General features: G+C 47.4%; 1 protein-coding gene across 1 annotated transcript in view; it reads right to left on the bottom strand.

The window, feature by feature from the left end:
* Positions 1-6: 6 nt before the first annotated feature.
* EDA (ectodysplasin A) overlaps positions 7-14619 on the bottom strand; it is a gene marked incomplete at its 5' end in the record, with an annotated part of 78269 nt that continues 63656 nt past the window's right edge. The window contains 6 exons of the mRNA XM_083882530.1: positions 7-403; positions 1766-1896; positions 4164-4215; positions 4318-4352; positions 6496-6675; positions 10265-10294. Of these exons, the coding sequence (XP_083738656.1) occupies positions 152-403; positions 1766-1896; positions 4164-4215; positions 4318-4352; positions 6496-6675; positions 10265-10294 (680 nt within the window). The 3' untranslated portion in view covers positions 7-151. The remainder of the gene's footprint in view (positions 404-1765; positions 1897-4163; positions 4216-4317; positions 4353-6495; positions 6676-10264; positions 10295-14619) is intronic.

The raw sequence follows: 14619 nt of genomic DNA, 5'->3' as shown, positions 1-14619 counted from the left end.
CTTCCTGCATATTCACATATAGGAATAAATAGCTCTGGATCAGTTTCCTTTATGGTCGGATTACAGAACCCCTGAAATACTGATAGGCTTTTTTTATGAACAGCAGCACTGTGCAGTTCCGCGGGTGTCCTTGGCCACGCCAAGTTCCTCTCTAGGACGCGGGTGCATCTCCCAGGCGGATGGCCCCAAAGAAAGTCGTGTGCTTGCTCATGTTGATGGAGATGTCAGCATGGACCATCTTCACGGCGATCTTCTGCCTGGCCTTGAGCAGGCACACCCCGGCTGTGTAGCAGGTGTTGAAGTTGGTCTTGCCGGTCTCGATGCTCCGAGTGCATTGCAGAAAGGGCTTCTCGTCCACCACCACCTCATAGCTGGCAAAATCAGTGAAGTTGATGTAGTAGACCTGATGTGAAGTGGGGAGAAGAAAGATGTCAGGGAGGGGGTTGGAGTGTGGGGAGCAAGTGCAGTGTCCTGGGGGTGTGTGCAGCCCCTCCTGGCCCCAACACCTGCACTCACAGGTGACTTGCGAGGCAGAGAGATCCCTGAACCAACTAGGAACCTCTTTTATTCTGCTTCAGACTGACCCAAGCATCCAAAAACCCCTGAATCCATGTGCCTAAGGCTGAGCTACCATCCTGCTTATTCCAGGGAAGTGACACGCCTGCACAGAGCCATGCAGGACCCCCTGTGTGCTACAACAGCTTCTCATCCCACACACAGACACGCACATTCGACTGACTGCCTCTTGCACTTACCTGGCCAGTCCTGCTTCCTGGTGCCAGGAGCCTCCTGTAGTGGTGACATCAAAACAGCCCCAAGGTGGACTGGGAGCTGCCTCCTGGGTAACTGGACTCGGTGCTTGCACAGGCATGAGCTATTACAGTGAAAAGGCTCTCCCAACCTCCACAGCTTGGAAGGAAATCACCTCACATCGTTTCTACTGAACTCCCTGATTTCCAAGGTCCTGTGACTCTACTTGTCCTCACTTAACCCTCTCCCACATTCTGATTCCAAAGAACTGCAGGATGAAGACCTGTCCAAGGAGCAGTCAGTCTCAGGGAGTTGCTTCTTCCTGAGAAAGGAAATCCAGCCCTTTTGGAGGCAGGAGCTGCCTGAACACTGAATCCATTTTTTTTTCTTGATGGACCACAAATGATGAGGCTTCAGTGGCCTAACATTGTGGCCAGCATTCAGCATCAATCACTTGGGAAACAATTATACTTTGGCCCTTGTGTAGTTATATTTTCTGTCCCCATCCAAACTGGACATGTGTCACCAATTCCATGGAAGAGCACCTGACATCCATGGGCTGGTGCTGAGGTGGAGCTACACAGAGAAATGGGAGGCAAATGGAGTCACCTGGTCTGGAATCTGGCCAAACCACCTGGGCTGGGAGTCCTATGCTTCCAGAGCAACATAGCTCCAAAATAATCACAAATGACCAGTGTTCATGTCTTTTAAAGCACTCAGCTCAGAGTCCTGCCTACAGGGAGGTTTGGAAGGGTTGGGGAATGACCGCATGGATAACTGGAGGGATAACCCTGGGATTGGTGGGTGTGGGGTGTGCTTTCAGTGACTAATCCCTGGCAGTGTCCTGGCGGTGACAGGGGTGTGAAACTCCTCCCCACACCCATCCTGAGCCAAAGCAGTTACAAATCCACACAAACTATTGGCATTTGGTTGTTGTCTGGAGCCCTCTCGTGGTTCATGCAAGGCTTCCACCAGAACACAAGAATAGGAGGAGTTAGCCTAGGACCGTACTCACTTCTACCTGACTATAGATGAAGTATGTGCCGTCCACCAGTACCTCCAGCTCTCCACTGCGGGCATGCAGCTTAAACACCTTGGGGTTCAGAGTGATGCGAGACCAGTCATTGAGGACTCCACCTGAAAGATCTCAGTATGAGAAAACGGCGGTCACTCAGTACCCGTCAGGAGGAAAAGTGCAGGAGCAACACAAATACAGTCACAGCATGACAGAGAGCAGCGAATTTGGAGGGGGAATCCCAGGATTACATGCTAGGGAGTGGGAGCAGGGACTCCTCTCTAGCTCTGAGAACACCATGGCTTGTGGGGTCACCTGTCCTTCCAATCCTCTGTGTTCTCAACCTCAAAACCCCGTGCACGACCTGTTGTTACTCGGTTCATCCCAGGGCTGGACACGGACCTGCCTCCTCCTGACTCTGCAGCTGAGCTTTTTTGATCTCTATTCCCTACTGGGTCCATGGGAATGGTCATCACAGAACCATCATGGAATGGTTTGGGTGGGAAGGGACCTTAAAACTCATCCCATTCCACCCCCTGCCATGGGCAGGGACACTTTCAACTAGACCAGGTTGCTCCAAGCTCTGTCAAAGCTGGCCTTGGATATTTCCAGGGATGGGGCAACCATAGCTTCTCTGAACACCCTGTGCCAGGGCCTCTCCACCCTCACAGGGAAGAATTTCTTCCCAATCTCCCATTTAAATCTACCCTCTTTCAGCCTAAAGCCATTCCTTCTTGCCCTGTCACTCCAGGTCCTTGTCCAAAATCCCTCTCCAGCTCTCTTGGAGTCCCTTTAGGCACTGGAAGGGGCTCCCTGGAGCTTTCTCTTCTCCAGGAAAATGGAGGCCAGCTTTGGGTCACACAATTGATTTTAATTCTGGTGTTCCTTGACTTCATCATTCCTGACTGTAATTGGGATAGTTTTAACAAAACCTTTGCCTTTACAACTCCTAAGGTTTTTAAAAGCCAGAATAACAACAAAGCAGGAAATTGCATCACGCCACAACACAGTAACCCCTAACTGGGATCCCTCAACACAGTCAGGGATTTATGGATCCACCACCCGGTCCTCTGGCACTGGAATTACTGGGATAACCTAGGGACAGACTTTGCTGTAAGCCCCAAACTGAGCCAATCTCTGTAGGTGCCTCAGTTTATTAAAACCCACTCTTTTCCTCCCAGTCTCCATCTGCCTCTCCTCTCCTTGCTCCCAGTTGGAGCTCGCCAGGCTGGCAGCTGGACAGCATTCCTGGCTCCCAGCTCTGGATTGTTCCCAAGCAGCAGGGAAGGATGCTCACAGGGCATTCCCTGTTCCCTCTGGAAACTCTTAGCATTCCCAGTAATGAAGGGATAATTGCTTTCTGAACATAAGCAAACAGCATCTTTTCCCTCACGTTGTTCCTGGGAATGGGTGGTTTCTTTTTAACTTTGGGGAGCTGTGAGCACAAGTCCCTACCCATGAGAAATTCCAGCTGCCACTGCTCACAGGGAAAGCTGCCTTCCCACAGAAGCAGTGGCCAGCCCTCCCCATCCCACGTGTGAGGCAGGAATTCGTGGATAGGGATCCTGTAGCCCCTTCCTGCTGCTCCCACCCTTGGGAGTTGTGTCCCTCCCACTCTGGGATTGGGGTAAGGATGGATGGATGGATGGATGGATGGATGGATGGATGGATGGATGGATGGATGGATGTGGTCTCTGAGGAACTGCATGTGGGGACTCAGGGAGGGGACAAGCCAGCTCCTTTCCAGCAGTCAGAGCAGGGAGGCAGGAGGTGATGAATGAGCCCCAGCTGTTGGCAAGGAGAGCAGGAACTTGAGGAGAATTTGGATGGGGATCTGGGAAAGAGGAGGAGGAGAGCAAGGAGCTGCCTGTGGATGGGAAGTGGCTCAGCAGGATCTGGGATTAAAGGCTGTTGGTGGGTGCAGAGACGCTCAGGGATCCCAGGAAGAGCTGGTGGCTGGACACCTCTGTGTCCTCTCACCACTGGGTCTTCCTTGCCTTAAATTCCTGGGAAACTGGAGGAAAATGGGCAAATAGGAACGAGACAGGACAAGGATCCACTGAGGGCTTAAAATAGAATGGGAGGCAAAAAGGCCTGGTCATGGAGGGGCTGGGGAGGCACAAGATGTACCTGGAGGTCAGGGAGAAGGGAGATTTAGTGGGACAGAATTACTGGGATATACAGAACAGAGATAATCTGGGAAATAAACAGGAGCTCAGGGGAAATGGGGCTGGAGACTCCACACAGGACTCTTCTTGGGGGGTCTGGGCAGGAGTATTGGAGGGCAGGGATGGGCAGGGATCATCTTGGAGCTGTCATGGGATGGACTGGGATCCAGGAACTCTATGGGTGCAGGAGGGGCTCTTCCCAGTACCCACAATTATCAAGAGATCTTTACCATTCTTCACTTGGATTGCTGAGCCTTGGCCTTGGAGATGGACCACAGCTGGCTGCAAGGGAGAGCACAGGGATTGAGGATTAATGGGAAGCACCATGCCAGTCCATAAAAATCCTCCCCAAAGCTGGGTTTTTCCATGGAAAGACCAACCCACCTGGATGTCTCTGGAGCTGGCCTTGTCTGTGGCACCTGCAAAAGGCAATTCCACATCATTGAAGAGGAAGGTTGAGTGAAAAATCCCAAAAAAACCCCTTCTTTTATCCCAAAATAACCCTTAAACCCCCTTATAACTTTTTTTACCCCAAAATAACCCCTGAAGCCCCATATAAATCACTTTTCCTACTCCATAATAACCATTAAACCTCTGTTTTAACAGGAGGAGGGATATGGGGTGCAGGTAATATTAAAATATATAAAACAGAAATATTAAACAATATTTTTAAAAAATAAGGAAGAAAAATACTCATCCTACATTTCCCCAGTTTATTCCTGGCATTTCTGTCCAACCATTAAAATTCTTCACTATTCAACAGGTTTCCACTAGAAGGAAAAATTGCACAACCCATTCCCTGATCCACAGTAGGAATAAAACCTCTTGGCTGCCAAGATGCCAAGCTTCCCTCTGCAGGTCATTCATTGCATCTCCCTTCCCTGGGAGCCAAATCCTAATTAAGGAGGTGTGCCAGTTTAGCACGGAAAGGATTTTTTCAAGACAGTTATAGCAAAAACCAATTAGTGACTGGCTTTGAAGTTGACAGCTTGATTGATCAGTTAGAAAGATGATACGCCTCTGGGAACACACAGGTTAAAAATCAGAGAATCTCGAGAATAGCTCTTTTTGTCATCCAGCCTGCCAGCAGCTCCAAGCCCGGGCTGGGCCGGGCCCACGCCATGAGACTGAGGGATGGGAGGAGGCATCCACCAGCCACATGAGAGATCCTGGCTCCAGCCCCAGCACAGACTGAGTCTGCCACCTTTGGTCATCTCCTGGGGAAGAAGCAGCATGCCCTCTGCAGACCTGGGAGAATGTTAACTCTTTCCTTACACAGATGAAACTTACAAAGCACTAACCTTTCTCTGAGTGAGAGAAAAGTCAGAGTGGGAGACGTAAAGAGAGTATGAAGATACCAGGGTCAGTGAAAGAGAAGTTATATCCTAAGTAATGAAGAGATGGAGAAGATGCCTTGGTTTTTGGGCTAAAAGTCTTTTGTGAGCCATGGTAACAGACTGTAATATGCTAGAATATTCCTTTAAACCATGGAACAAATATGCCTTTTGGGGAGGTGACGAGAGTATTTAAATTGTAGAGATATGCAAAGGCATTTGTGATGGACTAAGTAAATATTGAAGTAGTTGTGATCTAATGGAGAATTTTGAACAGAGGATGATAGAAAGAAAGATAGAAGCCCTCTGCCCCCAGGGAAAAAGAAGACCTCTGTTTCTTGAGATGAAGATGATTCTTGAGATAGTGAAGAAACATCCTTTGCTTTTGGAGCCATTCATCTTTAAAATTAATACCCCATGAGTATGCATGAGTCCATGGCCCATATGTAGCCATGGGAAAGGCTATGTGATATGGGAGGTTCACAACTGCAGATTTTCCCTGGGCAGCTGCTTTTGTGAGAGTTAAAAGCCACAAGCAGGCTGTTCTTTCTTGTGGAAAGTTACCATAACAGACCAAAAGAGACTTCTCTCTCTAAATGGACTGATGAAAGACTATTTTATAAGTAGTACTGACCTAGTGTTCCGAGTTTTGTCTTTATACATTGTCTGTGAGAAAGAAAAGAAGCTGTTGGAGGAAAGTATTTTGAAAGCTTCATTCTGATTCTTATTAACTTTTTTTCCTTCCTTTCTTATAGTTTTGTTAATAAACCTGTCTTTATACCTTTCAAGTTTGAGCCTTCTTGCTTTTCTCCTAATCCTAACTCACAGCAGAAAGAGAGTAAATGATTCTGGTAGACACTCAAACCACTACACTAATTTTAGGAAATAGAAATTGGCGAATGTGAAACCACTACAGGAGGAGATGCCTGTGGCAGCACAGCATGGAGCCGTAGGGTTCCTGCTGCTCCTGGCCATTTAGAGCCATGGAATCCCAGAATCCCAGAAATTCAGCTTGGTTTGAGTTAGAAGGGACCTTAAAGCCCATCGAGTTCCACCCCTGCCATGAGCAGGGACACCTTCCATAGGTTGCTCCAAGCCCTGCCCCACATGGCCCAGGACACCAGAGTCCTGCTCCAGGCTGTTGTGCCATCGCATCTGGACACTCTGGTGACATCTCTGGCATTCCCGCCTGTCCAGCTCCAAGCAGAGGGCATGGATGGATCCTCACCTGAGGGGCCCTGCACTCCTGGTGGTCCCTGAGGGCCTGGTGGGCCAGGGGGGCCGGGCGGTCCCATGACGGTTGTGCCTGGAATCCCGGGGATGCCGGGAATGCCGGGGGGACCTTGCAGCCCAGGAGGTCCTGGTGGCCCTTGGGGACCGTTGGGCCCTGGAGGACCAGCCTTTTTACCTGGAAAACACAAGGACAGGTGTTAGCTGGTGCTGTGGGGTGGGCTTGGAGCTGCAGTAAATGGGAGGTTGGGGATGGATCACTCCTGGCTGCAGGCAGGAATGAGGAAGAGCCTCAGGACAGCCAGGGTGGGTGTCCTACGGCTCCACACCATGAGGACAACGCTGCCAACAGGGCAGGACCAGGTCACCACCCTGCAGGCTCCTTCCTGTTGGGAATTACACTTAAATGAGGCACGAGGACTCTCCGGGGCATCTCAAGGGATGGAGGCTCAGGGAGTCTCTTCCCGGTCACTCTGGTCTTGGCATGGGGTCAGTCCTCAAGCCCATGCCCTGGGGCTGGTCACACCTCTACAGACCCAGGATGATCTCTGGATACACTCAGGATGCTCCCACAGCACGTTCCAATGCACCCAGCCAAGGCTGGAGCGTTCTGGTCCAGATGAACCACTCCACAGTTACTCAGTTTGCTGGGTTTCGATGGAAAACAGGGATAATCTTTCCTACCTGTTGTACATTAGGATTGGGAGATGATCCTCATGGCTTGGTCTCCTCCAGAAGGCAGTTCAGAGCTGAGCTCCAGCTCTTGCCCAACATTGCTGGAGGAGCCCCTGTGCTGCTTGTGTCTCAAAATAATTCAATATTTTGGGTTTTGGATGGAGGGATGGGCTTGGGAAGGACTAACCCCATCCAGGGGATGGAAACACTGATGAATTGTTATAATCACAGAATCCCAGACTGGTTTGGGTTGGAAAGGACCTTAAAGCCCATTCAGTCCCATGGGCAGGGACACCTTCTACTAGTCCAGGTTGCTCCAAGCCCTGTCCAACCTGGCCTTGGACATTTCCAGGGATGGAGCAGCCAGTTTCCAATTTCCCTGGACAACCTGTCCCATTATTTTACCAGCCTTAAAAACCTTCTTCCTTACCACAATCCTCAAACACCTCACACATCCCAAGGAAGAGAAATGACATAACCACATCAAGAATGACTCCTAAATACACAGAGTGGGATGAAATAAGCTCTGCAGGAAAAGCCTGGTCCCTACTCTCCTGATTTTCCACATTCCCGACAAAAATGATGTTCTCTTGATGTAGTTTTTAAAATGCCACTTTGAAACAGCTTTTCTGCCAAGGAACGTAAACGGAGCAAAATCGCTTCAATTGCTGCCACAAGGTCCCCAGTAGGACAGAATTAAACTCATATTTAGATGACAGCAGCAGTTGGGATATAAAATTATAGTTCTTGGAATAGTTTCTGAGTACATTTATGTACTTGTTTCTCTACTAATATCCATCTTTGTAATGGACAGAAGTGTAAGGAAAAATCGATCTGTTTTAGCATAGTAGTGGGAATCTCTGGATGGCTACTAGGGCACAAGGACATCAGCATCAGGGCGAGACAACTGTGGGCATAATTTAAATGTGCAGAAGATGAAGTTAAAGTAAGCAGGAGTGAGTAAAGCCACACTGGTCTACAAAAAGTGGGAAAAGGCTTCAGGGGACAAATCTCCACAGCAATATTTCCAAATCAGCAGCCATGACTTCCAACCTGAGCTGGCCCCAATCCAGCCTTCCTCTAATCCAGTACTTCTCCTCCTTGGGATGATGCCATACTTTGGAAATTATCACCTTGAACCGCACCCATTTTCCCTAAACCACTCTCACTGACATCCCCCCAATCCAGGCCATTCAAAGGGAGGAGTGCAGACAGAGAGTTGGGAATGCTGCTGCTGTCACTCCAAGCTTCTCTTCCCAAGAGAGATGCACATCACAGCTGGTTTAACTCATTTGCCTCCAAAATCTGCTCTGCTACTCAGGGAGCTGCTCCTTGAGCAGTGACACAATCGCTCATTCCAGCGACACATTTCTGCGGCTTTCCCTCCTTCAAGGCATTTCAACCACTTCTCTGCATTAACAAACCTCACAAGACAAAAGGTATTCCATTTATTATCTGATAGCTCCCTTATCAGGTCTCCAAGGAGGGTCCCAGCACCCAAATCCCAGCCTGCCAAGTCTCCCATGTCTGTACCCATGGGCTCCAAAGCTCGGAGCAGGCAGAAGCAGGGAGTTCTCCATAATCCTCACTCATCAAACAATGAACTGGAACTCTAAAAATAATTAAATGTGACAACACCATAAAATTAAGCTACTTTATACAGCTGTATGCAATCCAGCTGCCCAAGATCCCCCTGCCCCTCTGGAATTGCTCCGGAGCCTGCAGCCATCAGTTGTTATTTGTTGGGCTGATGGAATGCAGGTTGAGATTTGTTAGGACAAACTTCTCCAACATAAAATTTTACACTACTTCTCGGAGTAAATACAAATGAAGTTGCTAAGTATGGCCTGTTCCCACCTTTCAGCTGTAGCTCTGGAGTTTGCATCCAAGGATTAAAGCCATTTGTCCTGGGTTGCAGTGTAGGATGTACACAAAGTATCTATTCTATCACCATCTTCATGAACTGTTGAAACCAGGTGGGGCAGTGTTTTCCCAGGCCCCCTTCCTTTGGGCTGTCTTCTGCTAATGGCCCATCAACGCCTTGCCCATGACTCACAGGTAACTCCCTCCAGGAGCTATCTCTGTTTAATGGGCCATCAAGGACCCACTTCATGACTCATCATCCCATTGTGAGATGCTCCACCCAGGGAGAGGAGCCAAGCATTCTCACTTGGATATAATCTGGGATTTGGGACAGTACAAGCAGCCCTTACCCACTGGATTCCCAGAAGACCAGAGCTACCAGACCTTTCTACAGGATCACTGCTTCAGGAAAACCACCTCATCTGGACTGCTTCTATCACCCTGCTCAGGTTGTATTCTGACTCTGTCCATGGTCTTTTGTATTATTGCATTTATTTTATTTTATTTTACCTTTTTACCTTTCTTCTTATTAAATTGTATTTCTGACTTGGAGCCTCTCACTCATTTTGCTTTCAAACCACGACACCATTTGATGTGCTACTACATTAGTACAGTCATGGAAATCTCGACTGCTTGGATCCTTGGACTCACTCAAACCCCTGGAAGTAAACGTGGGACCCTAAATGTGGGACCCTAATTGTTCCCAGCAGTCCTACAGAAACAAGGATGGCATCGGGAACTCTCCAAACAGGGCTGCCTGAATAACCCAAATCCCAACAATCCACAGCAAAGTGCCTGAGGAACATCACCAAATCCACAAAACCCTGAGGGCTGAGCAACACTCAGAAGGGGCCCATAAAATGATAATTTGGAGGTTAACTCAAGGAAAAAGTGGGATGCAAAGTGTGTTCATGCTGAGTTTGGTGGGTCTGAAGGAGAATCCAAGATGCAGGTTGGCAGGATTCGGATGAAAGCCAAGGCTGGCAAACAGCAACAACTCCTGGTATTTCGTACTGACTCAACTCAACTTTTCAATTGGAGAATCTTCAGGATTACTTCTGTACAACATAATTAACTTCTTTCAGTGTTTAAGGAACATTTAAGGGGTGCTTGTGGGTGTTATTCCAGCCTTTCCTGGAGAGGGAAGCTGCCATTGGTTTCTCCTCCATGTTGGCCAAAGAGAATTCACAAATCACAGAAAGGAAAATTCAGTTAAAACTCAAACTTACCCTTTTTCTTGTTTTTCACTGAACTTGGACCTACAAAGGGGAAAAAAAAAGAAAGTTAGTGAAATACAGGGATCATTTCATCAGAGAAAATCTCCATTACCATTTTATTTTCCAAGTGGACAATTGGTGTATTTGTGGCCCATGCAGCAGCAAAGGAATGGTCTCAGCTGAGAGCAGTAACCCAAATTTCAGAGCATCACAGAGTGGTTTGGGTTGGAAGGTGTAACAGTGTGTCTTTTCGGGGTGCAACCATGGCCTTTCTATATCCCAGCTAGCCTCTCTGTAGAGAAACTGCTTGAGAAGAATTCAGGCAGCAATTCAAGCTCACACAACCACACACGTTACCGGCTAGCTCAGCAAGAGAGGCAGAAGGCTCCCAGCTCCAGATCAATTCCAGCAAGTGTTTATTCCATGTGCCAAAGGTGAATCAGGAGCAAAAGAGAGAGACCATGTGATTTTTCTGAGTTATATAGTGTCTCAGGTTCGTGGGTGGTACAGGGGGGCAGGGCAGGGGGCAAGTGACCATAGGGAAGAGAGGAACAGGACACCAGGCCCCATAGTCAATGGGGAAACAGGGAAAGGGGATACCATGGGGTGGGTGATGGGCTTGTGAAACACAGAGAGAAGATTGCACAATGTCTGCAAGGATCCATGAGGGAGAAGCCCTGTTTTACACCTGAGGTATTTTTAATCTTCATTTTTCCAGGGCAGTTGGAAATTCCTTTAATGGCACGAGAGACTCCACAGGAAGGGACATTTAAAGATCATCTGGTCCAACCTCCTGCTGACTTCTTGTGAGCCAAGTTGTTTAAAAACAAGAATAAAACACTAAAAACCCACAAAAGCAAAGAATTATTCTGAACTGGCTGTTTGAAACAATGGGAACCCAAACCTCTCAAGCACAGAGAGAAAATATTTACAGTGAAGCTGAGAAATGACAGGACTTTGTGAGCAGAGGCTGAAGTGTGAAACATGTTCCACTGCTTCCCGAAGAATTCATCACGGATGGGAATGAACTGCAAGAATCCCCAAATATTCCCTCACTATTCATCAGGGAAATCCCTTTAAATCCTGAGGTTTAGCACAGCAATGACTGAAATCATCTTTAACTGAGATAAAATTATAACCAATTGAAGGTAATGAGGTTGCTTTGAGTCTGAGGGGTGGGGAAAGGTAAATTCCCAACAGAAGTGCCTTTTTCCCATGGATAGTTAGAGGAAAGACAGGAAAAGGACCAGAGAAATTACCCATCAATCTTACTGATGCCTTTCCAACAGGAATATTGTTTTTCCTACATTGTGCTGTTGGGTCATGGGAAAATGATGGTATTATCTATAAAAGACGTTATCTATAAATGGTGGTATCTATAATTTTAGGGAGAAATTCCTCCCTGTGAAGGCCTGGCACAGGTTGCCCAGGGAAGCTGTGGCTGCCCCAACCCTTGAAGTGTCCAAGGCCTGGCTGGACAGGGCTTGGAGCAACCTGGGATAGTGGAAGGTATCCCTGCCCATGGGGATGAATGGGCTTTAAGGTCCTTCCAACCCAACCCATTCTATGATTCTATTATCTAAATGATAATTTCTGCTAATTTACTATTTTTAATAATATTTTCATACTATTTTTTAATAATATTCACAGGTTGGATAACACATGGATTCCTAACAATGCCATCCCAGTGTCCCACTAGGAAGCCATACCAGACTGCAAAACATTTTAGGCTGGACAACCAGGCTCCTGATTCTGCACTTCTGAGCCCCACCAGTCCTCACTGTAGCCACCAGCCACTGAACAACATTAGAAGAGGAGAAAAAAATCCCATTTAAAGATCCCAGCCCATTCCAACCCAGTGAGACGTGAGTGGCTGTGCCTTGGCAGCCCTCAGTCACGAGAGTTTATTTCACATTCCATAGATCCCACCATTAGCACCAGAACCAGAGTGAAAGTACAAATAGCTGTGGCCAACCAGACACATTTGAGCTGGCTGGATCCAATTAGCTTCAAAGATGACTGGGAGGAACGAGAACCACATGGGATGTCAATGTTCGCAGTCTATATTACAACACACACATCTGTTCCAGGCATGGCAGAGAGAGATGTTATGGATCTGCAAGTGGAGCTTTCGACAGACACAAAAGTATTCCTGACATGAGGGGGAAAAAAACCCCAGGATTATTAAGCTTGGGAGCTTCTGAGTCTCTCTGGGTTTTGCATCTGTTCGCCTCCTGAGAGCAAGGGGGGGTCGTTTAATTGGAGCGCGGAGCTGAAGCTTCTGATACAGCAGAATTTCCCTCAGTTCTGCTCAAAATGGGAAGTTCATGAGCTACTGTTCCATTTAGGCTAAAATGGTAATAAATCACTGAGTCTAAGCTGAGGGCCACCAAAATTTCAGATCAATATTCCTCTCAGGTGCTGAGGTGTTGAAGTATTAGGCTTGAAAACTTGGCTTGATGTCCCAATATCAATGTGCAGAAAAAAATATCTTTTCTGCCAGGGTTTTCAGAGGCCACAACCCAATATTTAAACATTAAACTTGTTAAAATATTTTAAAATACTTTAAAAAATATTTAAACTTGTTAAATGCAGTGGTTGAACACAAAGATAATATCATTATAATAAAATGGATGCTGCATCCCTGGAAGCGTCCAAGGCTGGGTTGGATGGGGCTTGGAGCAATCTGAGATAGGGGTGTCCCTGTCAATGGCAGGGAAATGAGATGAATTTTAAGATCCTTCCCATCCAAACCAGTCTGAGATTCCATGATTTATCTGACCCACTGGTTACCTCTTAACTGATGGTTAAACACCTACAAGTTATGCAAACTTAAGTCTTTCCCACACTCTCCCACACTGCCAATCCCACCTCCCCATCCCATTCCTCCCATGGAGAAGCTCCAGGGCTCAAAGCCTGTTACCCAACCCACATTTATTTACTGTAGTTTCATGCAGGCCTTGATTCCAAGTATGACCTAAGAGAAAACTGGTTTTTTCCTCTCCAAGATGTGGATCACAGGTGTATCCACTGTGTTCCTCCACTGTACAGGAGTATAAAAAAACAAATTACAGGATATCCTCTGCTGCTCCAGAGTCCACAGACCTGCCACCTTCATGGAGAAGGAAACTTGATTGACTTGAAGAACTTCTGATTGATCAACATCTCCCATACCTGATTTCAGGGCTTTGCCATGCTGCAGTTGAGGATTTATTCCAGTCCCAATGGGATCTAAGAGCAACCCAACCTCTCAGCTGTTCCCTGGCCCCTTTTCCCTTCTTTATAAGTGTGCACCTTTATGAGTGCACCTTTCTGCTCCTCATGAATCCCTTTCCATATCCATCATGAATGTCCTAGAGATCCAGGTGGTCCCAGCTGCCAGGATTGAATGCGACAGCCACCCATGCACAGTTATTCTTCCCGACTTCTGTTCTTCCCACTAATCCCACCTCTCCCTTTCCACATGCTGTCTGTTCTCCTTTGAGGTCAAACCAGGCCCAGACCTCGGGAAGTCCATCCCCTTCTACTTTTCCCATCTTTCAACTGGAATTAAATATATGTTTAAACTCCGATCCCTCCCTGAAGGAGTTGTCAGCTCTGTTCATCCCCTTGTTTAGGGGGAGGGAAGTTGGCCAGAACTGTTAATAAAGAAAAGGATTGGGAGAGCAGGACAGGCTGGATGGCTTAGAAGGATAAGAAGCATGGAATGAGATTAAGTCATACAAAATATACAGTCCTATAAAATGTATATACATGGGAAATAATAAAGTGTTCTGATGGATGCTGGAGGACACCTGCACATGGTCAGCTGCTGCTGCTCAGCCAGGCAAGGCAGAAACACAATCCTAAAATGGGAATAACTCTGAAAAACATGGGGAAATCCTGCTGCCACTTAGTGAAGTGTTGAGGAAATACTGGGAACAGTGAAGTCAATCCTGATAATCTGATACACAAAGATTAATTGAAACAAGAAGAATTCCACAGAAAGACTTCTGGGAAGGGCAAGAAGTGGGCAAGTGAGCTCGCCTTGGTAGCCACCAGCACTGGGAAAGGGGTGAGAGCACCACTGGGAAAGGCTAAAGAAGGAGAAGACCTGGAGGGCTTCAAGAACAGTGCTGGCACATCCAAATTGCTCCCCAAGACCATTGAGTTGGGAATGAGAAAGTTTCCAAGGAGAAGCACAGGTCTGGAGGGGATCTTCTGGCTCAGAGTGAGCCCTCCTGTGTCACAGGTCGTGGCTGGAAAGTCTCTCTAAAGTCTGCCAGTCCCTTTGGAATGTTACTTTTGGGATTATTTTTGCCTGATCACCAAAGCCATCCCTACTGAAGCTGCTGCTGGAAAACATTGCAGCTACCTGATCTACTCCT

This window comes from Zosterops lateralis (assembly GCF_965231275.1).
Source record: "Zosterops lateralis genome assembly, chromosome: W".
In the NCBI taxonomy this organism is placed as follows: Eukaryota; Metazoa; Chordata; class Aves; order Passeriformes; family Zosteropidae; genus Zosterops; species Zosterops lateralis.
This window is presented reverse-complemented; position numbering and strand designations above follow the sequence as displayed.